This window comes from Exophiala spinifera, assembly GCF_000836115.1.
Source record: "Exophiala spinifera strain CBS 89968 unplaced genomic scaffold supercont1.8, whole genome shotgun sequence".
NCBI classification, from domain to species: domain Eukaryota; kingdom Fungi; phylum Ascomycota; class Eurotiomycetes; order Chaetothyriales; family Herpotrichiellaceae; genus Exophiala; species Exophiala spinifera.
In genome coordinates, this window is record NW_015622520.1 from 1832340 (window position 1) to 1857299 (window position 24960).

At 51.0% G+C, this 24960-nt stretch overlaps 11 protein-coding genes across 11 annotated transcripts; 5 read left to right on the forward strand and 6 right to left on the reverse strand.

The window, feature by feature from the left end:
- Positions 1-147: 147 nt before the first annotated feature.
- On the forward strand, positions 148-3108 carry PV08_10694 (uncharacterized protein; the record flags this gene model as incomplete). Its single annotated transcript, XM_016385008.1, has 1 exon — positions 148-3108. One exon carries the CDS (start codon positions 148-150, stop codon positions 3106-3108), a length of 2961 nt encoding a protein of 986 aa, XP_016231610.1.
- A 1060-nt stretch (positions 3109-4168) lies between these two features.
- PV08_10695 (arginase) lies at positions 4169-5236 on the forward strand (the record flags this gene model as incomplete). The annotated part of the gene is made up of 1 exon (XM_016385009.1): positions 4169-5236. One exon carries the CDS (start codon positions 4169-4171, stop codon positions 5234-5236), a length of 1068 nt encoding a protein of 355 aa, XP_016231611.1.
- A 657-nt stretch (positions 5237-5893) lies between these two features.
- On the forward strand, positions 5894-6838 carry PV08_10696 (60S ribosomal protein L12; the record flags this gene model as incomplete). Its single annotated transcript, XM_016385010.1, has 4 exons — positions 5894-5897; positions 5997-6229; positions 6339-6669; positions 6825-6838. 4 exons carry the CDS (start codon positions 5894-5896, stop codon positions 6836-6838), a joined length of 582 nt encoding a protein of 193 aa, XP_016231612.1.
- An 869-nt stretch (positions 6839-7707) lies between these two features.
- Positions 7708-9454, reverse strand: PV08_10697 (3-carboxy-cis,cis-muconate cycloisomerase; the record flags this gene model as incomplete). The annotated part of the gene is made up of 3 exons (XM_016385011.1): positions 7708-8617; positions 8827-9066; positions 9252-9454. The coding sequence occupies 3 exons, from the start codon at positions 9452-9454 to the stop codon at positions 7708-7710; spliced, it is 1353 nt and encodes a 450-aa protein (XP_016231613.1).
- Positions 9455-10290: 836 nt separating this feature from the next.
- Positions 10291-11706, reverse strand: PV08_10698 (uncharacterized protein; the record flags this gene model as incomplete). Its single annotated transcript, XM_016385012.1, has 3 exons — positions 10291-10361; positions 10415-11463; positions 11519-11706. 3 exons carry the CDS (start codon positions 11704-11706, stop codon positions 10291-10293), a joined length of 1308 nt encoding a protein of 435 aa, XP_016231614.1.
- Positions 11707-12263: 557 nt separating this feature from the next.
- PV08_10699 (uncharacterized protein) lies at positions 12264-12872 on the reverse strand (the record flags this gene model as incomplete). Its single annotated transcript, XM_016385013.1, has 1 exon — positions 12264-12872. The coding sequence occupies one exon, from the start codon at positions 12870-12872 to the stop codon at positions 12264-12266; it is 609 nt and encodes a 202-aa protein (XP_016231615.1).
- A 1228-nt stretch (positions 12873-14100) lies between these two features.
- On the forward strand, positions 14101-15880 carry PV08_10700 (uncharacterized protein; the record flags this gene model as incomplete). Its single annotated transcript, XM_016385014.1, has 4 exons — positions 14101-14437; positions 14526-14657; positions 14747-15205; positions 15360-15880. The coding sequence occupies 4 exons, from the start codon at positions 14101-14103 to the stop codon at positions 15878-15880; spliced, it is 1449 nt and encodes a 482-aa protein (XP_016231616.1).
- A 1586-nt stretch (positions 15881-17466) lies between these two features.
- On the reverse strand, positions 17467-18960 carry PV08_10701 (uncharacterized protein; the record flags this gene model as incomplete). The annotated part of the gene is made up of 1 exon (XM_016385015.1): positions 17467-18960. One exon carries the CDS (start codon positions 18958-18960, stop codon positions 17467-17469), a length of 1494 nt encoding a protein of 497 aa, XP_016231617.1.
- A 634-nt stretch (positions 18961-19594) lies between these two features.
- Positions 19595-20887, reverse strand: PV08_10702 (uncharacterized protein; the record flags this gene model as incomplete). The annotated part of the gene is made up of 1 exon (XM_016385016.1): positions 19595-20887. The coding sequence occupies one exon, from the start codon at positions 20885-20887 to the stop codon at positions 19595-19597; it is 1293 nt and encodes a 430-aa protein (XP_016231618.1).
- Positions 20888-21989: 1102 nt separating this feature from the next.
- Positions 21990-23027, forward strand: PV08_10703 (uncharacterized protein; the record flags this gene model as incomplete). Its single annotated transcript, XM_016385017.1, has 4 exons — positions 21990-22546; positions 22602-22681; positions 22728-22807; positions 22860-23027. 4 exons carry the CDS (start codon positions 21990-21992, stop codon positions 23025-23027), a joined length of 885 nt encoding a protein of 294 aa, XP_016231619.1.
- A 224-nt stretch (positions 23028-23251) lies between these two features.
- PV08_10704 (uncharacterized protein) lies at positions 23252-24628 on the reverse strand (the record flags this gene model as incomplete). Its single annotated transcript, XM_016385018.1, has 1 exon — positions 23252-24628. One exon carries the CDS (start codon positions 24626-24628, stop codon positions 23252-23254), a length of 1377 nt encoding a protein of 458 aa, XP_016231620.1.
- Positions 24629-24960: the final 332 nt, after the last annotated feature.

Below are 24960 nucleotides of genomic sequence, written 5' to 3' on the forward strand. Positions count from 1 at the left end.
GTGTTGCAAAAGGAGAACTTCGCAACTTACCTTGACAGGTTAAGAGGATGAGATCGAGGCACATTGCGACGATGCGATGCCGGACTCTGCTTCTTGACCAGTTCTGATAGCATATCCGACGCCGTGGGCTCCCACCATTAAACAGACATGGAAACAGTGCAAGGATCTCCGGCTCTAAGGAAACTTGAGCCGCATTGGAACTATGGCCTCATTGCAGCCTCCGTGGCAGTATCTCTGCTGGGGGCCTTCACCTCCACGCAGATGATGTGTCAAGCACGGACTGCCAGGTACTTCAGTGGTGTGCTGGTGTGGACACTGCTTGGTAGCTTGACATTCGGCTTTTGTTCAATATGGAGTCTCCATTTTATCGCCATGTTGGCATGCGAACTCGACGTGCGAATCGGACTGGATGTCCCCCTGACTATAGTCAGCGCACTCCTTGCAGTGTTGTTCACCTTCTCTGCATTGTCTTTTGACCTTCTACAAGATCGGTACATCCGCCTGTTGGTGAAGAAGAAGAAGACGAAGAAGAGGATGAAGCGCACAAATCCACGCGGATCTAAGAGCGATATCCAGGACAATGCTGAACTATCGGACAATGAGGAGCACGTCAGTACGGAGGCGCTTCTCCCTCCACGGTTGTCAGAAGACCAAGAGCCTCTTGATTCTCTCCAAGAATTGGAACAGAGAGGTCGAACACCGCACCGACCCTCTCGGACTGATAGTGGGCTTGGACCGCTCGAACAGCATTTTGTCGGACTCGATACAACTGTGAGAGGGAGTGCTTTACATCTGGATCTAGAAGAGGATCCACATACACCATTTCGACAGCCTCCCAAACAGCAGGCCGATTTTCACTACCGGGACACCTCTGAAGGCGACACGGAGAGCCTTCAGAGAAGTTCAATAGACGGTGACCTTTCGCGACGTTCCTCCACGACTCACAGCTCTGACGGCAGTGGCCTAAATCTGCCGGCCTTTATGAGCTTCAGGATGTCCCGATTACCTTCTTCAACTGCCACTGGTCTAACGGGGTTTGCGCAACTTCTAGTCCATGGCGTCAAGCTTAAGAAGATTTGCAAAGGGTTTTTATGGTCGCTAGCGATCGACAGCATGCATTATGTTGGGGTCTTAGCTATGAAGATCTCAGGGGGTCATTTCACGTTAAACCCATACATTGTCGTTTTGTCAGCCTTGATTAGTTGGGTCGTATGCACAATAGGTTGTATCCTCATCCCACAGATTGAGATCAACCTTTCACAGCAATTGCTTTTCTCCTGCATTGCTGCTTCAGGGGTGGCAGCAATGCATTTCACCGGCATGTGGGCGACGACGTTTTGGTCACAGGCAGACCCAAGTCCGGATCGAGGTTATCCACCCGATCTACCTGTTGCTGTTACTAGCATTGCCATTCTCACTTGCATGCTTGCTAATGGCCTTCTAGCCCATTCCGCCACTATTGCTCGAAACAAGTTGGCCGAGATTGTTCAGACAAGAAAGAAGCTATGGGCAGCCATAGCACAAAAGGAGAACGCAGAAGCTGCTGCAAGGGCGCGCAGCGAGTTCATTGCATCAGCGTCTCATGAGATCCGGACTCCTCTCCATCAGCTGCAAGGTTACAGTGACTTACTGTCGCGCACGGCGCTCAATGACGAATCACGTCTGCTCCTTCTTGCAATCCAGGAAGCCACCAGATCATTGTCGATGATCACAGCGAACGTTCTTGACTGGTCACGACTAGAAAAGGGCGAAGCTGTCTTCCGACCCACAAGCCTTGACCTTCGGAAAGCGTGCGAGTCTATTGTCAACATCTTACCTAGTACGGATGACGATACCATCACAGAACTGATGATCGTAGTTGCTCCAAAGGTGCCGCAGTCTGTGTTCCTGGACGAAACATATCTACAACGGATCCTCATGAACCTATTGACCAATGCACTCAAGTTTACCCATTCTGGATATGTCATCCTTTTCGTTGACTGCACCGACGATAAGTTGGTCATAACAGTCAAGGACTCTGGCTTTGGCATACCAGAGACATTCCTACCTCACCTTTTCGAACCCTTCAAACAAGCCCAGACCCGTGGCGCGGAACGAGGGACTGGTCTTGGATTAGCCATTATTAAACACCTCCTGGAGAAGATATCAGGAACCATTTCTGTTCAAAGTACTTGCAGCAATATTGATGGAGGAGGTTTGACCGAATCCGGAAGCACTTTCACAGTTACAATCCCAACGTCAGGCCTCCTGGCGGGAGCGAAACCTCTACCGGCCTTAGGGCATAAGCGTCAAATGGCCGTATATCAGAAGGAGGGGAGCCGCTTGAGTGAAGGATTGAAGATGGCATGGGCAGCCTACGACGTCGAAGTATTTCCAGCCGACCCCCACAGTGATATATCCGACGACTGGGGTTATATCTGGGCAGATTTGGACTATATCAAAGACGAATCCGAGCTTTTGGGCCGATTACTGCAACCTAGAAGTCAATTCGTCATTCTACCCTATGGCTCTCAGCCCCTGCTGGATAGAACCATCGGCGCGGCCCCTCCCTCGCACGTCATTCCCATTCGACGACCGCTATTATGGCATCGGATGGTTGAAAACATTGTCTCTGTTGTGCACTTGGGGAGATCATGCACCGACAACAAATCTGTCAGATTTGCTCCGATGGTCGACATGGTCGAGAACGCTCCGCTGGGTCCTGCAACGGAGCAAAGAGCACTCAGTGGATCAACTGTGCTTCTTGTTGAGGATAACAAAATCAACTTGAAGCTCGGGGTGAAGATGCTACAGGCCCTGGGGTATAATGTGATGACTGCTAATGACGGGCAAGATGCCGTGGAGAAGCTTGTGGAACACGATTTAGAAATCGATCTCATCCTTATGGATCAGTCGATGCCGCGAAAGGACGGAGTTACCGCATTGAAGGAGATCCGGTCGATGGAGCAAGATGGAAGTCTCTCCAGGTCAAGGCCGTTGATTATGGTCACGGCAGTCGTTGGTCCCGATGCTGCTTCGCTCTGCATATCAAGTGGTGCTGATGCTTTCTTGCCGAAGCCGTTGTCGCTGCAAAAGCTTGGCCTTACATTGAAGAAGTTCCTTGGCTGAACTGCCAATCAGTATGAAATCAGCTGGATTCGACATTGCAGATATGGCCTTGTTGATGTCGGCAACTTGTAATACATAGGAAGAGGTTCCTGATCGAGAGCAATCTCTCCTGGATGGAGTCGGGTACTCACAACAACCTACGTCCACCGTGGCAGTCTAGACATTTGTTCAGCGACATACTTCTCTGCGACACCCGCACAGATCGGAGACAAGCACAATCAAGGGCAGCAAAAGTATCTAAATGCCGATCAGAGTGGTGGGAAGTTGTGGAGTTCTGGCCAGCTGGGCGCACTTGTGCTGTAACCATAGTCACCTTGTAACAATATATTATCGCCCGATTAGCGGAACCGACTATTTACGACAGCGCCCAAATAGCCAAAGTTTCACGTCTAACTTGACAAGAACGATTATGGAAGGAAAAGACTGTTCCCCTGACCATGTGATGCCGAAGTCCGCAGAGTTTTCTGAAAGAACTGGATGAGAAGTTTCTGTTAGCAATGGATATGGCGAGCTCGACAACACCTGTACTTAGGGGAAATGAGGATGATAAGGTCGGAAGCATTGTCACTTAACGATCTAGCCCGATATTCGTCTGTTCCACATAGCGCTTAATCCTGCACTTAGGGGAATCTCGGTGACGGCGAGGGCGGAGTTCAGGTACGCCATCCCCACCGCCGTCATCGGTACAATTACTGTCGAGAGAGGGAGAGGCACGGTCGACGAATTCCTCCATTCAAGGTTCCCTGCGCATGCCATCTTACGTGACACATCAAAGACCTCAACGGCGAGTACATATATCCTTCGCCTCCTCTCCCTTTCCTATCACTTTCCGTCTCTTTCCTTGATTTCCTGTTCGTCTACCATCCAAAAGCTCGGTGTCCAAAAGGCTCTGTCTTCATCGTTCCTATTGTCTGTTCTCGTGTGCTTGTGTTTGTTTCTGGGTGGCGATTGTCCCTTTACAAGAATCGACATTCCTACCAGCAGCCATTCAGACGCCCTCGTTTGTTCCAGTGCCTGAATCACCACCCCCGCCGGCGCCCAACCTCTTACTACTGACAACATGCAACCCAAAGCCGTTGAAAAGAACACACCTGCCAATGGCCACACCAACGGCCACTCTGCGAATGGACACTCGAAGGGCTACGATATGGCCAGTCCATCCACAATCCATCAGAAATTTCTTACCTCTCCTGCAGACCTAGGCGTTGTCCTTGTCGGTTTCTCCGGCGGCCAATGCAAGCCTGGCGTCGACGCCGCTCCGACAGCCCTCGTGTCGGCAGGCATCCTCGAGCAGATGCGCGATGAACTGGGATACACTCTCCACGGCGACAACTCGGTGCACGACTACGACCAGCTACGCCCTCAGTCGGATCCAGACCACCGAGGGATGAAGAACCCGCGTGCAGTCTCGGCTGTCACGCAGGGCTTGGCTCAGCAGGTCTACAACCAGGCACGCGAAGGAAGAATGGTCTTGACACTGGGCGGTGATCACAGTATAGCCATTGGTACAATCGCAGGCACTGCCAAGGCGATCCGAGAGAGATATAACGGACGCAAAGAGATTGGTGTGATCTGGGTTGATGCACACGCAGACATCAATACACCTGAGACTAGCGAGAGTGGAAATGTGCATGGTATGCCTGTCGCTTTTCTTACCGGCCTCGCAAAGTCCGAAGAGAAAGACATTTTCGGATGGATTGACGACAATCAGCGTATCAGCACCACGAAATTAGTCTACATTGGCTTGCGCGATGTGGACAGGGGAGAGAAGAAAATCCTGCGTGACAATGGAATCAGGGCTTTCAGTATGCACGATATTGACCGTCATGGTATTGGCCGTGTCGTAGAGATGGCTTTGGCGCATATTGGCGCAGATACTCCGATTCATCTGAGCTTTGACGTCGATGCATTGGATCCAATGTGGGCTCCTAGTACCGGAACGCCCGTCAGAGGAGGATTGACACTACGCGAGGGTGATTACATTGCAGAGTGTGTACATGAAACTGGTCAACTTGTTGCCATGGATTTGGTCGAGGTCAACCCCAGCCTCGAGGTCGCGGGAGCTAGTGAGACTGTTAGAGCCGGTGTCAGTCTCGTCAGATGTGCGTTGGGAGACACACTACTATGATGGAAGATGCGAGGCAGATCGCTCAGACTCGCGGATTTGCACAGCAATACTAACGCAATTCCAATGAGTGACAAGAGGCAAGTCGGGTTACGAATTTCTTTGGTGCAGTGAGTGTCCAGCCGTAGATACGGATACGGGTTATTCGGTATCTACAGGACGAGGGAAGAATTGCTTGAGGTTAATGGGTGAAGTTTGAGCTGTAGTCGGTCTCCAAGGATGACCATAAAAGGGAAGGGAATTGGTTTCCAAACAGATTGAATAATGCTAGTCATATGAATTCCTGTCGCTGCAAGCCTTACAAATAGTCCCTGAAGTATCCATTGGTTTCCTACAGCACAATTGTCTCCATCGAGTACCCCATACATATTTAGCATCTTTCGTCTCGCACAGCCTTGTCGGAGTTGGCAGTCCTTGTAAGGGTACTCCGTAGTCCGGCGTGACAAGTAAAGCACCAGGGGGTGAAATAGCCCTTGGGAACCAAGGATCCACCGTACCGCTCGAAAATGGCACTAACCAAACACGGCTAGTCCACAATTATTTCCGCACACAAACCAAAACCAAACTGCGAACTCGTCTGAGCCTTGAACTTTTCCTCCTGCAGCGAGACAATATCTTCTTCGACACCTCAAGAAAGACAGACTACCTTTCGCACTCGCCATGCGTAAGTATCGTCTTCTTGAGAAGTCTGGGCGCCCTGGCTAATATGCATTGTGTGTTTCAGCTCCCAAGTTAGATCCCAATGAGGTGAAGATCATGTAAGTGTATTTTGTTGTGCGAGGACTCAACCTCACCACCACCACCACCACCACCACCACCGCTCAAGTTCATTTAATTCGAAGATTACGCAAACTGACTGGTACGAACGCATTTAGCCACCTCCGTGCCACCGGTGGTGAGGTCGGTTCTTCGGCAACCCTCGCTCCCAAGATCGGTCCTCTCGGTCTGTCCCCGAAGAAGGTCGGTGAAGATATCGCAAAGGCCACTGGCGACTGGGTACGTTTTCCCTGTGGGTGTGTGTGTGCGGAAATCAGACACACACCGTTCCGTGTGTATCGTGGGTTGCGGGACGTGCGATCGTTGACAAATTGGATTCTTCCAACAGAAAGGTCTCCGTGTCACCATCAAGCTCACCATCCAAAACCGACAAGCCGCCGTGTCGGTCGTCCCCTCTGCGTCTTCCCTCGTCATCAGAGCCCTCAAGGAGCCCCCCCGTGACCGGAAGAAGGAGAAGAACATCAAGCACAGCAAGTCGATCCCTCTCGAGGAGATCTTCGACATTGCACGGACCATGCGCGGTGCCAACAAGTCCCTCGCCCGTGAGCTCAAGGGGACGGTCTTGGAGATCCTCGGAACCGCATTCAGCGTCGGTTGCCAGGTCGATGGCCGATCGCCCAAGGAGATCAGCGACGAGATCAAGGAGGGCAACATCGAGGGTACGTTTTGTCGATTTCTTTCTTTTTTGAAGGGGAAGGGGGCGTTTTGGAAAAAGAGTCTCCACGGCCCCTTCCTACTTCGGTTTTTTTTTTCGGAAACATGCATTGCCCCGTTCCCATCTACTGAATTTACTGACGTTGTTCGGTGACCACAGTTCCCGAGGAGTAGATCATTATCGTATGATGTACTTTGGAGAAAAAAGAACCCAGCGTGATGATACCCATGATCATGTCCTGAACCCACATGAACATTTTTCAAAAAGGAGAAATCCAAAAAAGAGAGGAACCGAAAAAAGAATATCAATCCGAAGTTTCTCATCCTCCTCATCTCATTCGACATTCTTCTCTTTCCTTTGCACGTTTTTCTTCGCTTTGTACATTTTCCCCCTCGTCACTTTTGTTCATCCCCATCTTATCCCGTCGCAAGTCGTTTTCGTTCTCTTTTCTCACCTACGCTGCCGTCTTCCTCCCCCCGGAGGAACACCGCTCCCTTTTCGCTCCCCGCATTTCTCTTCTCTCCCCTCTCCTCTCCCTGTCCTCTTCTGCCCTCTTGTCTGCTATGATCCGGTCCTACCAAAAGCAAAAGCATAAGCACGACAGTCCATGCCTTGAAAAATAAATACCTTTGCCAACACTCTGGCCTTTATCCCTCCTTTCGACTGCGATTGGAACTGTCCCAGGATATAGGCCTATTTTGGTGCAAAGAAGATCAAACTTCTTCTGACACGTTACTCACCTCTGCAAAACTTGATCGTTTGATCCTTCGAGATCAAACGATTATGAATGCAGTGGTCCATCTTATCTGTGTCTACAACCATGAAAAAACAAACCAACAAAACAAATCAAAATCAAAATCCCCCAAAACAATTCTGCCAATATATCTTTATTTCATGTCGATCCATTCCACCTATTCACTGTGAATATCTGAACTGCTTCAAGCCCCATTTGGCTCTGTCGCCGCTCTAATGTGAATTGAGATCTAAACTAGCTTCGAGAGTAACCACCTACATACCTAGTGCTGAATATTGTTATATAGTTTCACCTCACATCCTCCAAAACCCTATCAACCATGAGCTGACTTGCCCCAAGGTAATTGAGCGGATCACACAACTCTTCAACTTTCGTGGCATCCAAAGCTACCATGACGTCTTTATCCTGTTTCAACACATCGGCCAATTTCGTATCTGTTTCAATCGCAACCCGGCAGGCGTCATACACGATATCGTGAGCCTTTTGTCGGCCCACACGTGGCGCGAGACTCATCATGACGGCCTCGCCGACGATCAACCCGCGCGTTGAATGTAGATTGCTACTCATCGCGCCCGCATTAACAACCAACCCGCCCAGCGCGAAGTTGGCCTGATGCAGACTGCCGACACCAAGGACAAACGCCTCTGGAATGGCAACCCACTCGAGATGCCACGGGCCGGACGCCCTCTCGAAATCGACAACCATGGCGTCCAAGCCCAACCCGGCGTTCGCACGCAGGAGTTTACTCGCCGCCAGAATGACCTCTGAGCTGATCGGGTTCCGTTTCTGGGGCATCGTGCTGCTGGCGCCCCTGTGCGGGACAAAGGGCTCACTCACCTCGCCCAGCTCGTTGGACGACATGACGATCAAGTCGTATGCGATCTTACCCAAGGTCCCACCGAGTAGGGCGAGGAAGTTGAGGATTTCGGCCACATTGTCCCGCGCCACGTGCCATGTTATAGGCGGGTCGACGAGGGAGAGTTCCCTCGCGAGCGCGGCGCGGACTTTGATCCCGTCCGACGATGTGCCCAGCGACGCGAGCGTTCCTGCTGCGCCGCCGAACTGAACCATTAACGCCCGCGACTCGATTTCCGTCAACCGTTGGAGGTGTCGGATGATGGAAGAGAGGTACACGGCGCACTTGTACCCGAATGTGCACGGGAGGGCGTGTTGGAGGTGCGTACGACCTGCCATTGGACTGACGTATCAAGTCAGCATTCTTAGCGTTGATGGATGTGGTGATCCTGCTTCTCCTCTTCGCTAGAAGCGAGAGATGACAGACAAGAGCAAGGATCTTGCCGATATGAGATGGTATTGCTTGAGATACGGCATGCGAGAGAAGTGTAATGCGCAAGGCGAGTTGTTTTGTTGGGTGTAGGGTGAGGGAGAAAAGGGACACAAACATACGTATCCTTGTACTTCTCGGCCAACTTGGCAAGAACATCCCTCAGAAGCTCCAATTCCCTCCTTACAATCTTCAGGCCTTGACGGATCTGCAACACCGACGCATCGTCCATGATATCTTGAGTCGTGGCACCCCAGTGGATATACTTGGCGTGTTCAGGTGGTGTTTGTTCCACGAGCTGTCGAACAAGTGGGAGTACAGGGTATCCCACGATGTCTGTCTCGGAAGAGAGACGATCGAAACTGAAGGAGCGTCAAGTCAGGTTTAGAACAAAAGGGCAGCAGGGGGACTGGGCAAGCTAAGGCAGTGAGGGGATGGTGGGAAGAGCAGGATAAGGCAACCACAAGACATAACGAGTAGGTAGATACCTAGACGGCAGTAGGCACGGTAGGGAGGTAGGGAAGTAGGGAAGTAGTTTGCCGCGTACTCGATCTTGACATTCTCCAGCGCCCGCGTTATAACACCCCCTGCATCGCCGGGTATCACGCCGACCGCACTCTCTGCGCGTGCGAGGGCGGCCTCGGTCTCAATCAGTCTCGACACGTATGCTTCGTCGGTAAAGACGCCCCGGATCTCCTGGGTGCCGAACAGGTTGCGAAAGACTCGAGAGTCGAGTGCTGAAACGGACATCGTGCGCGCGACAACCACACAAGGTCCCCAAGACGGCAAAAGCCCAGAGTCGAGCCCCGACCACCTTCTACACCGATCTTGAACTTGGAATTAAAGTGCTGCTTTTTCTTTGTCGAGCAGAAGGACAGTCACAACACCTGTACGGTACTCCCTAAGTACGAGTGGTCTAGGATGATTCTGTCGATCACGGTCCACTGTTCAGGTATAGGGGGTTCAGCCCGGTGCAGACTCCGTCGCCGCCGCGAAAACTGTTCAGTACCGTAGGTGTGTTGGTTGGGTACCTTAGGTAGTCAGAGGTACTAACTACCCTGGCCCCCCAAGATATTACTATACCGGGGTTAACTAGTTCATTGGAACTTTCGTTCGTTTGGGGAACGCAGAGCATGGAGGAAGTTGGAGTTGGAGACGAAGATGGAGAAACAACACGGAGAAGGTGGGAGCGTCTCAGGTACCGAGAAGAAGAGTGGTACGAAGGCAGATCTGTATGGCCAGAGAAACTATATCACAGTACTGTTTGTAGATTGTTACTTGGATTTTACTTATAAGGTACTTTTCAATCCTATCCAAACACCAACGGCCCAGGAGGTAATATAATCTACAAGGAATGTACACACGACAAAGACTTTTCGTGTCTCAATGTCAGGGAGAAGGTAGACCAAGTACCAGGTGCACAACCACCACTTATCACAAGTACCTCCCCAGTTGATCATCAAACATGTACCACCACTCATACCATTTGGCATCAGCCACGCATCTATACATCCTCATGACAAACATCAAGGAGATGAGTGAAACTTTTAACTTATAACTGACTTTCTCTTTGACAACAACTCTTTCTACCATGTTGTTGGGACCTTGGGGAAATCTTTGGCTGCGACACCAAGGTCAACAAAGACCGAATCGTCACCTAGAACGCAATGAGTTCTGAAATCCCACAAATAGAAAGGGTACTCGGCTTACCTTTGAGATGCTTGATTCGAATCTCATCCTCGCCTTCCAACTTCTCAATCTCTTCTTCTGGCAGGCGATTGTTCTCACGTTCATCCTTTGGTCGTCCTTCAGTAGCCTTGTCGTAGGATTCGCCAATCAAGAGAAACTGTGCGTTCACGTAGTCGAGGAATTTTGGTTCCAGAGGCTTCCAACGGAGGCTCCTGAACTCGTCGAGAAGTTCCTGCGGATATTCTGGACCCTGAGGGAGGCTTGCATTGGACGGGGCCGGTGCAGCAGGGTTCTTGACGCTCGTCACAAAGCTCCCTTTCTCTCGAAGACCGAGATCCTTCTGAACTTGTCCAAGTTCATGTGGGATCGTGATGTTGTATGCGAGGTGCGACTCTCGCCCAGTGGAAGTGATTGCATACACTCCCTCAGCAAGTGGTGTGACTGGAGGGACATGGCTGGTTCCCTGAGTCTTGGTCTCGTAATCCGAACCCGGCATGAATGAGTCCTTCAAGTCCGAAAATGTGGTTTTCGCCTTTTCGACAAACGATAGGAATCGGTCTTTGCCGCTAGTGGGGAGAACCTTCTTTGGCACCGCGACAAGTCTACAATTGCCATCGTCCCCGATGGGGCCTTCTCCTAGCTTCGCATCAACTGGAATCGGGCGCATGACAATATACGTGCGAGCAATGTCCTTGACATCTTGGGGATCGTCGACGTTGACTCTTGGCCTGAAGAAAAAGTAGATGATGCCTTTTTCAAGAATGCTTGACGGGACATGGTCACGCTCTCCAGATTCAACGGCATTGCCGTTGGCCTGGACATTGTTTGACTCTCCCTCCTTGCCAGGGCCGTCTTCTTCTGCAAACTGCGACTCGTCCTGCTTCTGTGGGACGTCCTCTTTCTTCTCATCGCTTGCAGCGGTCATGTTTGTATCTTCTTCGGCTTTTCCCGATTCATCTTCCTGCTTGGTTTCTTGTGGTTCTGACCCATCTTTTGTTTCTTCCTCGCTGGAGGGCTGGCTTGTGTTCTTGTCTTCCTTTGTCGTTGCAGGATTCTCTTCTTTGGTGTCGCTGGCAGATATGTCAGCATGTCTGGGCGACAGAGCCTACATGGACATGTTCATACTTGCTAAGAGTGTCTTCTAGCGTCTTTTGGCCCCCCTGGCTTGTCTTCCTGGCACGCTTTGCTTCTGGAAATGCAAGGCCACCATCCTTGCGCCTCTTAGTCGAAGGTGTCTGCACTGGTTCGTGCTCTGGAGACGACTTTTCAGGCTGCTTAGCCGCAAGTCGAGCCGAGGTTCGTCTTCCGCCCATGTTGATGTGAGTGTTTGACGAGGCAAGGTCACAAAATTAAGGTGAGGGTTGAAGCTCTGTCTCAGAGACACTGATAAAGGAGTCAACGTGAGATCAAGGTTGGGGCTTCTCTCATGTTCCATGCGCCCGTGAGACGGTACGAGAGTATTCACACTTGGCCGCACTCTCTCCCTCTCCACAGTATCGACATTGGGAATTACGGCACGTCAACGCGGAACAATGACGTGACTGCAAGATCCCGATCACCCTAGCACCAAAGGCGTTAGTCCAGGTACGGGGCACGGATTCTCAGCTCCGGCCAAACGAGGACGATAGTCCTGTATTGTACTCGAGACGATGGCGCTCAACGCATGGACAAAACCCTAACACCTCGAGCTGGAACAGGTGGCCCACAGAGAGTCAAATGCACATGAAAGCAACCCCAATATCTCGTGCTGTAGCTGCCTAGGAAAGCCAAGGTACTAGATAGAGAAGGATCTAACGGTGAATGTTGGCCATTGCAAATGAAAGAGAATCCAAAAGCAAAGTTGCCGTGCTCTATGGACTCCTTCGGATGCTCAGCTGATATCCATGGCATCCTCGTTTCTCTCAGCGCGAGCCGGAGTTGTGGGGGCCGGAGTTGCAGGAGCAGGGCTTGTGGCATTCGAAGATTCCATCACCTCTTGATCGTCCGTCTTCTCTGAACTATCTGTCCAGTCTTCTGGTGCTGGCTTCCTGACCAAACGGTGTGCAATGTTGGACTTGGTCGCTCGCTTCCTTCTTCGCTTTATGGGCCGCTGTTCAGGTTGGCCATCTACTACTTCCAATACTTCGATTTCGGTTCGCTTGTGGGGAGAAGGCTCGTTTTCCAAATCCATTTCTGCCGACTGGCGCTTCTGTCCACGAGCCTCGTCGCTGGGGTCTTTTGGGTTGTCTTTGCGGGCATCACACGATAGACGTCGCAGTCGTCCCGCAAGTTCATCATCTGTATCCGGCCACAGTCTTCTCAAGGCTCGATCATCTTCGAAATCAGAATCAATATCCTCATACTGATCGGGCCGAAGCACTTCAGTGTCTCCATCGTATGCCATGTCATCTGGAGACAGTTCCTCAATCTGGATTTCATGGTCAAAAGAATCTTGACGCCGTCGTTTGCCTTTGGTATATGAGTATCTTTGTACAGCCATGGCAGTAGATCAATTCGATCAGCAGCCGGAGCCGGTCTGCTGTGGCAGCTATCGCACTGCACTGAGTGAATCCCCCAATGAGTATGGCCAAAGCCCGCGGGGATTGCTGTGATAGCCAAAGACTGCTTTCATGTCTGTCGCTTTTGGTGGCGAAGGAAGCTCGGTCTTGAATCCTTACTATAGTCGGACGATCCTTACGAACGCAATAGATCGTTGGCAAATAGCTTCAGAAGCGACTGCATGATGACAGACTCTGGATCGAGACTATGCTCATTCAAATGTAGAAACGACATGACAGTTGTCAGGTATGAGCAAAATATGATGGTGTGTCGACATTTCCAGATCTAAAAGCGGCGCCGGACAACGCTCGTATTCGTACTCGATATCAATCCAGGCATGTAAACATTGTCTAGACACTCGACGACATACGGTTTTACTCGCAACGCAATATCATTTGTAAAGCCTGATGATTTATACACTTCACGGGGTATTTGTTGATTCCGTGGCTCTACGTCCTCCGTCCGTCGATGGATCTGTCTTTCATTCGTCCTCGTACCTAGGATATATGGTCTTCTCCGCCTTCCGGTGATGAGACCAGGAGAAGACACCGAGGTTTGAAGTGAGAGATGACTCCTAGGAACGTCCCATCTCACGTTGTTCATGACCGAGATTGTCTCAGGGATTCACTTGGCCCGATTCTCCGTGAATGAACTGGTAAGACGCGATGCTCCCTCGTACAACGTGCCTTTCGGAGGGTGGGAAAAGGTGTAAGATCTGGCTTCGTACAACACCGTCCCTGATGCTCGGGCTTTTCGTCCGTCAAATCCGCGTTCTACTACAGCTTAATGGAGTTAACGAACAGCTTCACTGCAACATAGACTGCCACGATTGGTCATGTTGCAACTGGGTCTCTGGGATGATCCTCGACCTCCAGACATCTCTTTCTGAATTCTCCCAAGCGGAACGAAAAAAGCGGTGGTCATCGCTTCCTTCGGACATCGCATCCTCGTACCATTGTTGAGAGCCGACGAGTATTCGGTTCTGCTCACAACACCGAAGGAGTGAGACCTATTGTCGAATGATTTAAAAAAGAAAATATATTGTTCCTCTGTCAGTATATCCCAAGTCTGTTGTCCGGCTACCACGTCCTGCTAGCAAGTTTCCCCAGTCCTTCATTAGTGAGCCTATTGTTCCACACCTCACCCCTTGAAGGAAAAGACCATTACAGATGAGTCTCAAGTCGGGACTGATCGTGCCTCAGGCCGACTTATCACGAGAGGCCACTGCCGCCAACACTCCCTCATCCAGCATCATGGGCAAAGATGTCGAAAAGGAAGGCGTCGACACCGGCAATGTCCCTGCTGAATATTCTGCTTCGGAACGGGGCGCTGGCGCTGGAGACATTCCGGAAAAGTCTGGCGACAATGAAGCTGCTGTCCCAGCTCCTCCGCAGCCTCAACAGCCAGTGTTTGACCCTTCTGCTTTTCCAGACGGAGGTTTCAAGGCCTGGACCGTTGTAGCTGGAGCGTTTGCGAGTCTTTTCGTCAGTTTCGGCTGGATCAACTGTGAGTGGAGCACCGCATGCCGTATCCCTCATTCTCATCGTTCAAAGTCTTCCCTTTACTGACGCAATTATGAATGTGAATGAACCAGGCATTGGCGTGTTCCAAGAATACTACGAGACCCACCAACTCAGACAATACTCTTCGCAGGAAGTGGCATGGATCCCATCCACCGAGTCCTGCATGATGTTCATAGGCGGCGTTTGGGTGGGAAGACTCTACGGTATGGTACCTGCCTGCATCGCCGTCGTTTCTCCACGTCGCGTATATTGGTTTTTTTTGTTATGCAAACTGACGACGGTTCATCATTAGACAACTACGGTCCTAGATACCTTCTCCTGGCCGGTACCTTTTTCCACGTCTTCGGACTGATGATGACCTCCATCTCCAAAAAATACTACCAGTTCTTCCTGGCGCAAGCCATATGCTCTGCCATCGGCTGCTCTCTCTTCTTCTACCCTTCAATGTCGGCCGTGACGACGTGGTTCTTCAGGCGACGGGCATTGGCTCTCGGCGTCACGGCCGCCGGCTCATCTATCGGCGGCGTCATTTTCCCCATTATGGTCGAGAGACTGATCCCGCAAGTCGGCTTCGGCTGGACCATGCGCATATGTGCCTTTTTGATCCTGGGCCTGGGCCTCTTCGCGAACATCACCGTCGTCAGTCGCATACCGCCGAAACCGAGACCCGTCAAGCCCATGGACTTTGTGCGGCCCTTTTCTGAACCCACGTTCGCCACGCTCGCTATTGGCGCCTTTCTTACGTGGCTAGGTATGTCCATTATCCCCACCAGTCCGAATCTTTGCTTTCTTTTCTCTCTTTTATTACCGTCGTCGTCATCATGTACTTGTCCCTATGCCTCTACGTCTACCTGTATCCTGTATCTTTCTTTAAAATGACCCACTCTGACCACGATTCCATTCAGGTCTCTTCATCCCCTTCACGTTCATCATCCTCGCCAGCCGGGCGCATGGCGTCCCCAACTCGCTCGCCAAGTACCTCGTCCCGATCATGAACGCGGCGAGCACCTTTGGCAGGACGATCCCGCCGTTCCTCGCCGACCGCGTGGGCCGTCTCAACGTCCTGCTGTCCATGTCGATTCTCTCGTCCGTCATCACCCTCGCCCTGTGGATCCCGAGCAGCGGCTCCGCCGCGACCGTCGTGTACTGCTGCATCTTCGGCTTCGGCTCCGGCGGCGTCGCGAGCATCCTGCCCGCGGTGATCGCGCAGTTTTCCAACATCCACGAGATCGGCGTGCGCACGGGTGCCTTGTTCAGCGTGGCCGCCGTGGCGACCCTCATCGGATCTCCCATCGGAGGCCAGATCATTTCGAACTCGGGGTACAGAAGCATGCAGGCCTTTGGAGGCGCCACCCTCGCCGGGGGTTCTTTGGTTTGGATCCTTCTCTGGATCAGACTGGGTGGAATCAAGGGGAAGAAAGTTTAAAACTTAACAGCATTCACTATCACTTACCCGCTGTTTACCCTACCAACCTACCTACCTGAACTACCTGAACTACCTGTAACAGTGACAGCGTCTTGTTACCATATTGAAAATCACCCTCCTCTCGTTTTCAACTTTATTCAAATGTACATCATTGTCCCCCTTTCTCCTTCTTCTTCTTCTTCTTCTTCTTCTTCTTCTTCTTCTTCTTCTTCTTCTTCTTCTTCTTCTTCTTCGTCTTCTTCGAGTTCGAGTTCGAGATGTGTCGTTCAAGAAATGTGAGCCATGGATTTGATCTACTTAACCCAACCTCTCTGTTATCAGTACTAGCCTACCTTCTTTCCGCTGGCAGTGTACACGAAGATACGGAGCTAGATACGTAGAGGAGAGTAGAGAGGATACAGAGCACATCTGCAGATACGCACACGATCAATAAATTTAGTCAAAGCCTTCTGAATTCAAAAGTGCGCATACTATTCCTACATGCCATCCTGTCAATACCTATACTCCGCTACCTTGCACCCTGTGCCTCGTGTGATCTTGCTTGAGCGAATCATAATGCGAGTGAGAGCTGAATACCGAGAAACCCCAACCACCCAGGTCTCTTTTATGCCTAGAACAACCGTACGTGGATTGATGATTTGTTCTGCCTGTCCTAGTTTTCGAGCAACTCACTGAGTGTTCTATGAGCCAAGTGGACGGAGCCTAATCTGGCTTCTTCCACCGGACTAACTACTACCTACCTAGGGGAGAAAAGTATAACAAAGTATTACCTCCGTCCTCACTGTTGTGTAGGTATCGTGCAAAACTCTCCATCCTCTCTGGCACTGTAGCACACAAAGCGGACCAACGTTACTCACCTAGGTATTGTCCAGGCTCGCAATGACACTCGCAGCTTCAACATCGTTACAATGTGTTTACTTTATCAACCGGAATGAATTCAATCACTGTACGACGTCAGGGAAGAGCAAGGGAATCAATTAGAAGAATACCGTCATGAGGATAGATGAGATAGGTTGGTGTAATCATTCAGGACTCGTACTCCGTACAGTGTCCATGTACGAAGACGAGACAACCATATGTAGGAGACTGCAACCTTGAATCGACGATATTTGCCAATCCATTCATTCAACGTAGGTAGCTACCGGTTATGAGTACATAACCTCGACACCTTTGTAGAGATAGACTATCTCGACCACGACCAGAGTCCGATTGACAGAACTGCAAAACTCGACATTCGGCGAAAAACCAAGACATCACGTACACTGACAATAACAAGTTCATGACCTCGCTATACTTTTCCTCTCCTTCTCTGGAAGATCTGGATTCAAAAACTCAGAAAATCTTGATTTGATCCTCGACAATCCAAGAACAAGTTGAGTAAGCTGGTTCCAGAACCCGTATTGTCAGTCAGTCGTGTCTGCTTTTTTGCCAGATGACTCGAATCTTGTTCTCATGTCACCTTTGTCATGATCATGGTCCTTATAATTCCATATTGTCCTACCGTGAGAAGGATCTGAATATTATGACCGATTCCTTCATCAAGAATTCCTCCAGTGAGAGCTCGTCTGTAAACGCGACATGCTCACTTAATCATCCTCTTCATCAATCAAGTATTCAACAAAGGGATCCAACTCGACCCATTTGAACATGGGTCCCCACTTCTGTCGAAATTCTTTCCTCTTATACAAACTGCTGGTGTTCAATTTGAAACTAACCAGCTCAACCGACCATCCCTTTTCCAATGCACGTTCAACCATGCGAAGAAACCCACCCGAGTATTCAGCCTCGGCTGCGTCGCCTGTAGCAAGAACAATCGTGCTGGGTCTCTCGGCATCGATTAACGATTCGAGGATCTTCAGGTGTAGAATTTCGTCCACGGCCTGTTCGACCCATTTCTCAGCCGCGTGTGTCGGCATCGAGAGAGAGTTGTTCGTCTCAGAGCCACTCGTCTCCCCGGACTGATACTTCCGCTGTCGCGGCGTCAGCTCCTTGGCCTTGTGCACACGTTCAAGAATGTTGGTTTCGTAGCCAATCGACTTGGCCTGCTGGATCGCGGCGTACTTGTCCGACCCAACCAGGACGCGCTTGGCGGCTGGACGGCCTCGTTCAAGTACGAGAGAGAAATTATGAAAGGATAGTGGGACACGCTTCAAGCGCGTGTCTCGCGGCATGCCACGAGCTACTTTTAAGCAGTCGTGGAAGCCGATAGAGATGTTCGACACATCAACAAAGACGTGGATGCCAATGCTGGAAACATTCAAAGGAGTAAATGCTGGTTCAAGCAAACCTGGATTCTTTAGGTACTTCTTCTCGTCAGGGAACTGACGGGATAGTTCGGTAATGAGTGCTTGCTTTCGTTGTCGTAGAGAACGGCCATCGCGTGGAGCTATGGACGTCCGTTTAAAGGGTGATTTGTTGTCAGGGTCCTGCCAGAGAAACGGATGGGAGATCGGATACTCTCGTTTTGGTGTTCTGATTTCACTCTTGGGGGGTGATGGTGAGGTCGGCGGAGAAGTCTCTCGCACTGAAGGCCTTGAGCGACCAAGGATGTCGTCTATGACCGCTCTTCGGTCTGGGGATCTTCTCAAAGACTCCAGTTCCTCTCCCGATTCGAGGTCAGTTGAATCCGACGTGGACTTTTTCTGAGCGGCGAGCTTCTCCGCTCTTTCTTTTGCGCGTGCCCTTCTTTCGGCACGCTTCTTGTTGCGTATGTATGATGCTGTGGCCTTGGCGGGCTCAACATTGTCTTCCAAATCCGCTCCATCAACTTCGTCTCGCCACCGAACCCCTTTGTTCAGCTGGTTGAGGTCGACCTCAGCGATCGGCTCGTCGTTGATTTGATATTTTACCAGCTCAGCAGCTTGTTGTTCATCAGCAGCGTGGGGGCGACCAAGGAAGTCCCAAAGACTGCTGAAGTCACCAAGTGACGGGCTGGTTGATTCATGATCCTGAGCTCCGTCGAAGGTCGCAACGAGAGACAAAGGAGTTGGAGGAATGTCCTGGGACTTGAGGGAGAGGTTCTTGAGTAGACCGATGGCAGATTCAAGATCCCATATCAGGGGATCCTGGGTGTCCGCCATACGAGGCTCTAAACGGAGACGTTGCTCTCAAGCGTCAAGCGTTGGGTAGTGTGGCGATTAGAGAGGGGAGAGTTTGATCGGGAGGTAGAAGCGCAAGGCGCGACGATGCATATCTTCGATCTCGCTGGTATTTTTGGAAGGGTTGTAGAGGAAGAGTAGATTCCCCAGGTGTCAAGGGAAAAGAAAGCGGATAAGATGAGGGAGATTTGATGTTGTGTCACTGTGATCTGGGAGTGAGAGGCAGGATGGAGGAGTCAAAGTCGATGATTCACAAGGAGCGCAGCACTGACTCTTGTTTTAGTTAAGCCGTCGGCGCTAGAATTTTAGCAGGCGGTCCAGCCCGCCAGAGACATTAAGAAGGACAATATGGCAGGTGGGCCGAATCAAAGGATGCTTCACACGTTGCCTCCAGTCAGCCAAATCCTGCTAATCATGTCATCGTAGATAATGGTATGCATCTCCTTCTGCTTTCACATGACAGTCTCAGAAGTGCTTTCTCTGTATTGGGCACTCGAGACTCATTCGCCGTCAAGTACACTTCCTTGAGCCCAGACGAGATGTAAGGAACGTCCTCTCTACAAGCACATATCCTCGGTAGGTCAGTTGATAGCCAATGCCTGGCTCAATTTGTGAATCACGAAGCTAGAGGATGATGACCAAATTGGCTCCTGGTTCCCAACATCACTCCTCTGCGCTGCCAGCTCCATGCGAAGTTGAGCACCTGTTCTTCGTATTCGTCCCAGTCGATCTCACCTCTGAACACCTTCTCGAGCATCAAGGCGTGGAACGCAGCTTGACTTGTACTCGCTGCAGTATGTGGTCGAAAGCCAGCAAGGGCGTCTCCAACCAGAAGTGCCTTGCCATCCAGAAGCCTTCCCACCTTCGTTCCCCTTGCCGGTGGCTCGACGTCAGTTATTGCCTGCACAAATGGCATCTTCGTATCAGCGATAATTTCGGCAAACTGCGGTGCGAGAATTTTCTGGGCCCGAGCAACCTGCCTGTCCCATACATGCCGCTGCATTTTCCCTCCAGTCGGTAGGGTATAGTGATGCAGATTTCCATCGGTATCAGTCATGAGCTCCTTATACTCTTCAGAATCCTTGTCGACGTTCCAGTACCAGACCCAATTCACCAGGCGATGCCCCTTGGCGAGATTCCCAGCCTTGCCTGGAATGGCGTACGAAAGAACCTGTGTCCCTTCGGCATGGAAGAAGGTAAACCTTTCGACAAAGACGGCCGCCGCTGATTCAGATAGCTCCGTCTCTGGCACCGTGCCTCGAAAGGCTACATAGCCAGCATATGTCCTATTTGCCGCTTGATCACCCAATAGCATCCCTCGTAGGCGTGAGGAAGGGCCATCCGCCGCGATCAAGAAGTCCGCCGTTATGGTCTTTGGCTTGCCACCACCACCACCACCACCACCAGCGCCATCATCATCTCCGCTGTCACTCCTTCTCGTACTTTTGTATGTGACCTCTACTTGATCACCGGCGTCGCGGACCTGTGTCACAAGTCGACCATATTCGTAACTTACTCTCCCGTCCCCCTCTGAAGAACGGGGTGCCTGTTCCAGATAGTCACTCTCGACGCCATCAAAGTTGGCTCGGCCAAGGTAATAGAGCAGATCCCAGCTGGTCATCCGCTGTTGATAGTCTTCGCGATCGATGATGTTTCCAGCGCGGTCGAGATAGAGGCGTGCCTGTGACGTTACGGCGATGGGCCTTTTCGACAGGTCATGCCTGTGGTAGAACGCCTGGGTCTCTCCGCCCGCGACGACGCCTGCACCTTGGTCATGCAGCAACGGGTCCGGTGAGCGTTCGAGAATCGTGACTCGGTGCCCAAGACGCTTCAAGGGGATTGACGTCATGAGCCCGGCTAAAGAGCCGCCGACAACGACGATGTCGAGCTTCTTGGAGACGTCGAGCATGTTTGACGAGAGTGTGGTTGATCTGCCATGGATCGAGTCACCTCTTACACATCAAACGGAAGCAGATACTCGTAGCTAGGCATCAAAAAGAGGTGGGTTTTATAAACTCGTGGACGTGTTGTCCTGGAATGGCGGTTCCTCGATATTAGATCAGCGGTGCTCGTACTCGTACCCCCCTGGCCCCCTTATTCGGTCATGATGTGTTCTCACACCAGCTGTACGGGTACGACACGGGTAGCACCTTATAGTACCTAGTACATTGCTAGATGGGTGCGAGGGGACGAGCAATCATCTCAGACAAAAGTGCCCTGACAATATTGCGACTTGATGAACATTGCAAGACACGACGAACCGCAGTTGGAATTCCGGAGTCCAGAAATACTTTGGCAGCTTGATTTGATGATCAATCCGACCGTGTGGGCGAAACGGACAAAAGCCTCTGTTGGTTGTATGCCACTACTGGTGTCGCGTGCGAGTACGAGTATGAGGACGAGATTTGATGTACCTTGTGTCTCCCCGCCCTCGAAAATGACACCGACCACCATAGAAGAGAAACGTACCTATGTACACGGAAAGGGTATCCCAGGTGAGGTAGATGATAAGTACCAGGTACGCACAGTACATTAGAAACATTAGGTACACTAGGTACATTACCTTAATTAGGTAACGAGTATTCTGTCTGCTTCCCCTCCTACTCCTCCTCTCCTCGTCGATCCCCCCCAAATGCCACTCCTCCTCCTCCTATTCCTTCTCCCATCTTCCCTTTGGTGCGAAGCCGAGACGATCAGTCGATGTCGTCAGATTTGCTGACATTACCGAGTTCGCTCTAACTAATGAGGCTCATTGACTTGCCTTGAGCTTCTCCACCTTATATCCGCCTTCGGAAGACGCCACAAGTTTGTCTTCCGCCGGCTTTCGGCTGCCGCCTTTAAATCCTTCACCCAGGCGCCGCAAGCGCAGAAATGCGGGGGTTCTCAGTATAACAAGATCTCCCTCGGATCCTCGCATAGAAGCAATTCTAGTTTTGAAGCGTTTCCCCTGTAGCCTCCTGGAAGCTATCTTGTTGTTCTACCCTGTCCGAATCCTCCGAATCTGGTTCATCATGGCTGCCATCCAAGCCCAACTTGACCGTGGGGCTGTGCCAAACCACATTTCTAACGTATGTCCCAAGGGGACCAAGTTCCATATCCTTGAGGTCGGTTGGCTGGAATGCGATGAAGCCTTCGTAGTGCGAGGCGGGAACACGAGCACACTGAGTACAAAGGACAAATCCTTTGTTAACAAGCGTCGAGAACTGCCAGTGTTCTGTGTTCTGATCGAACACCCCCACGAAGGCCTGATCTTGTGGGAGACGGGATGCGGGAAAGACTATCCGGAAGTATGGGGGCCACAAATCGCAGATGTCTTCGCCCGCATCAAATACGAGCCTCGCCATGAGCTACAGGCCGCCGTCGAAGCAACAGGCAATAAGCTGGAGGATATCAAGAAAATCATCATAGGCCATTTGCATCTAGATCATGCTGGGGGCTTGGACGTCTTCCTCGACAGAAAAGACGTCGAAATCTGGGTCCACGACAAAGAACTGAGAGCCGCTTTCTGGTCCGTTGCAACTGGTGCTGATGTTGGGGTGTACATGGAGCATTACCTGAAATTGAGCCTGTGAGTGTCCTGGATTTGAAAGCCGGGAGTCAGGACGGACGCTGACAACAACTAGCAACTGGAAGACTTTCGATGAGCGCACATTCGATTTCTGTCAAGGAATTACCCTGCACCATTTGCCAGGACATACAGACGGTATGTATCAAAGCTCCACTCTGAGGCTGGAACTGAGATTTTCCAGGATTGATTGGCATGCAAATCAACATGCCAGACAGTGGCACTTTCCTCTTCATTAGTGATCATTGCCACGTCATTGAGAATGTAAGTTTCTGTGGGCCGTGTCGGGTTCCCCTTGATATTGACAGCTTGTCAGTGGCGCGATGGTATCCCACAGGGTTGGCTGGCAAGAGATCATCCAGCGTGGTTCCAGAGCACGCAACGACTGAAGCAGCTGGAGAGGACGACGAAAGGCCAGGTCATCCCCGGACATGACAAGGAAACTTATTTGGGTCTCATCAAGGATGGCACCGTGTATACTTGAACGAAGCTTCTCAAAGCTTCAAGCCGAGTTTGGAGGATAGCCAGGCTGCTGTCACTGCTATGAACCAGGGCCATTGTTGTTGGAAAGACCGCAATCGAGATCCGATTTTGTCCGGACTGTCTCCCGTAGGAGTTATTTTGGCTAGTATCTTCTTGTTCACAGCCTGAGTTAGGGACTTTGCCTTGTTGTCGTGTTGCATCCAGTTTCGTTTGCAGCACCGCCTTTCAGCCGGATGAAGAGCTTTCTTCTGGCATCGACCACTGACTCGAGATGAGATTGGATTCCATCATTTCTGGGGCTTCATCCAAAGATTCTTCCTCCTCCAACTCGTCGGAATGGACCTGCTCGCTGACAGAGAATCCGACTGACTTTCCGTTCTTCTGACTGGTCTTTTTTGGGACAACAATATCGCCATTCCAGGGTTGGCATTTATAGATGATTTCACCACATCGTAAACAGGTCCATCCACCACCTTCCTCTGCTTCAATCTTTTTAGCGATGCAAACAAAGCAGTAGATACAGCCACAAGGAATTGTCTCGTAGGGGTTGACCACATCTGTTGTGGCTGAGCCCACGACTCCGCCTCCAGCACCCGTGTTGGCCCCAAGAATTTCTGCCTCTGATGTCGATGTAGGATTTTGCTCCTCGTAACATACGGCACAAGTTCTCTCTGGCAGAAACGATAAAGGTCCGCTTTTGATTTTTCCTTCGTCTTCATCAGTCGACTCTGACCGCATCGCATCTTTCGTCTTTTTCCAAGCCCTCGCTAACCATCTACGCCACCGACTGATTCCCACGAGCGGTAGCAGGAACAACAAGAACTCCGTAAACGCGTGCCAGACCAGCTGGCGATTCAGATACTCGAATGAGACCTCTCGGCTGACCTGATTGGAAGGTGAAACAAGCCTCAACCGTAACAAGCGATCTGTGAGAGTACGGTAACGCCCGTTGACCAGAAACACTAGAAAGGAACAGAATGCGGCTATCGAGTGAGCCGTTGAAGCGAAAGAGGTCAACCTCATCAACCGCTGAACTGTTTCACTTGGTGCCGTGTATCCTCGCTCCTGGTCGATGAGCCAATCTTCCCATTTGTCCCACCCATATCTCCCAAAAACCGTTACCATTCCATAGAGAGCTTTCTGCCATCGCGTTGGCTTCGGAAGGGCGAGACTCGAATTACGGGCATCAGCGTAGCGCAGGTTCTGAAGTGCAGCTCCGTACGACGCATCGTTATCCCATATAGAAAGTTTGAATAAAACCGCTCTGAGTCCAAGGAGGATCTCTTGCGACCAGTCATCCTGGAGATGCGGTCCTAGATACTTCAAGGCATCTCCGACCTGCGTCTTCAACAACCCCAACAGTTCCTCGTCTAGCAGTTCAGCATCCACTTGGCCCACTCGAAAGGCAGGGCGGGTTCCCTCGGAGTCCAGTAATGTCGACCAGAAAGCTGACAGCTCGGGGCGCAAGGAATGAGTGAGCCGAGTCAAGGAACGAACAGGAGGAGGAATTGCTCGGGAATTCGTAGCTTGTGACTCTTGTTGTCTGACATGCTGTCGCGCGAGGATCCGCTCTTGGGCAGCGGCAAAGCTGCTAGAGGACATGGTCAAGAACCCATGAGGGAGAGCCTGAAAGAAGGAATCGGTACACGAAAGAGAGAAGCCATGATAAACCGACCGCAGGGTTGAACCGAGGTTGGGAATATTTGCAAAATCAACAAGTCTGACCGACATCTATCGGGCCCTTTTGCAGGTGAATGAGTGTATTCAGAGAAGAAAACTTTTTGTATGACGACAATCTTTACCCGCCAGCAAAACATTTACTAGGCTGACGAGGCTCGTCTCTTTTATTGGTGAACGTCCAAGTAAAAGGAATTGAAGCCGTTTCAACATCAGCCTTTGATGCCTTTTGTTCTGATACACTTTTGTTCGAAATC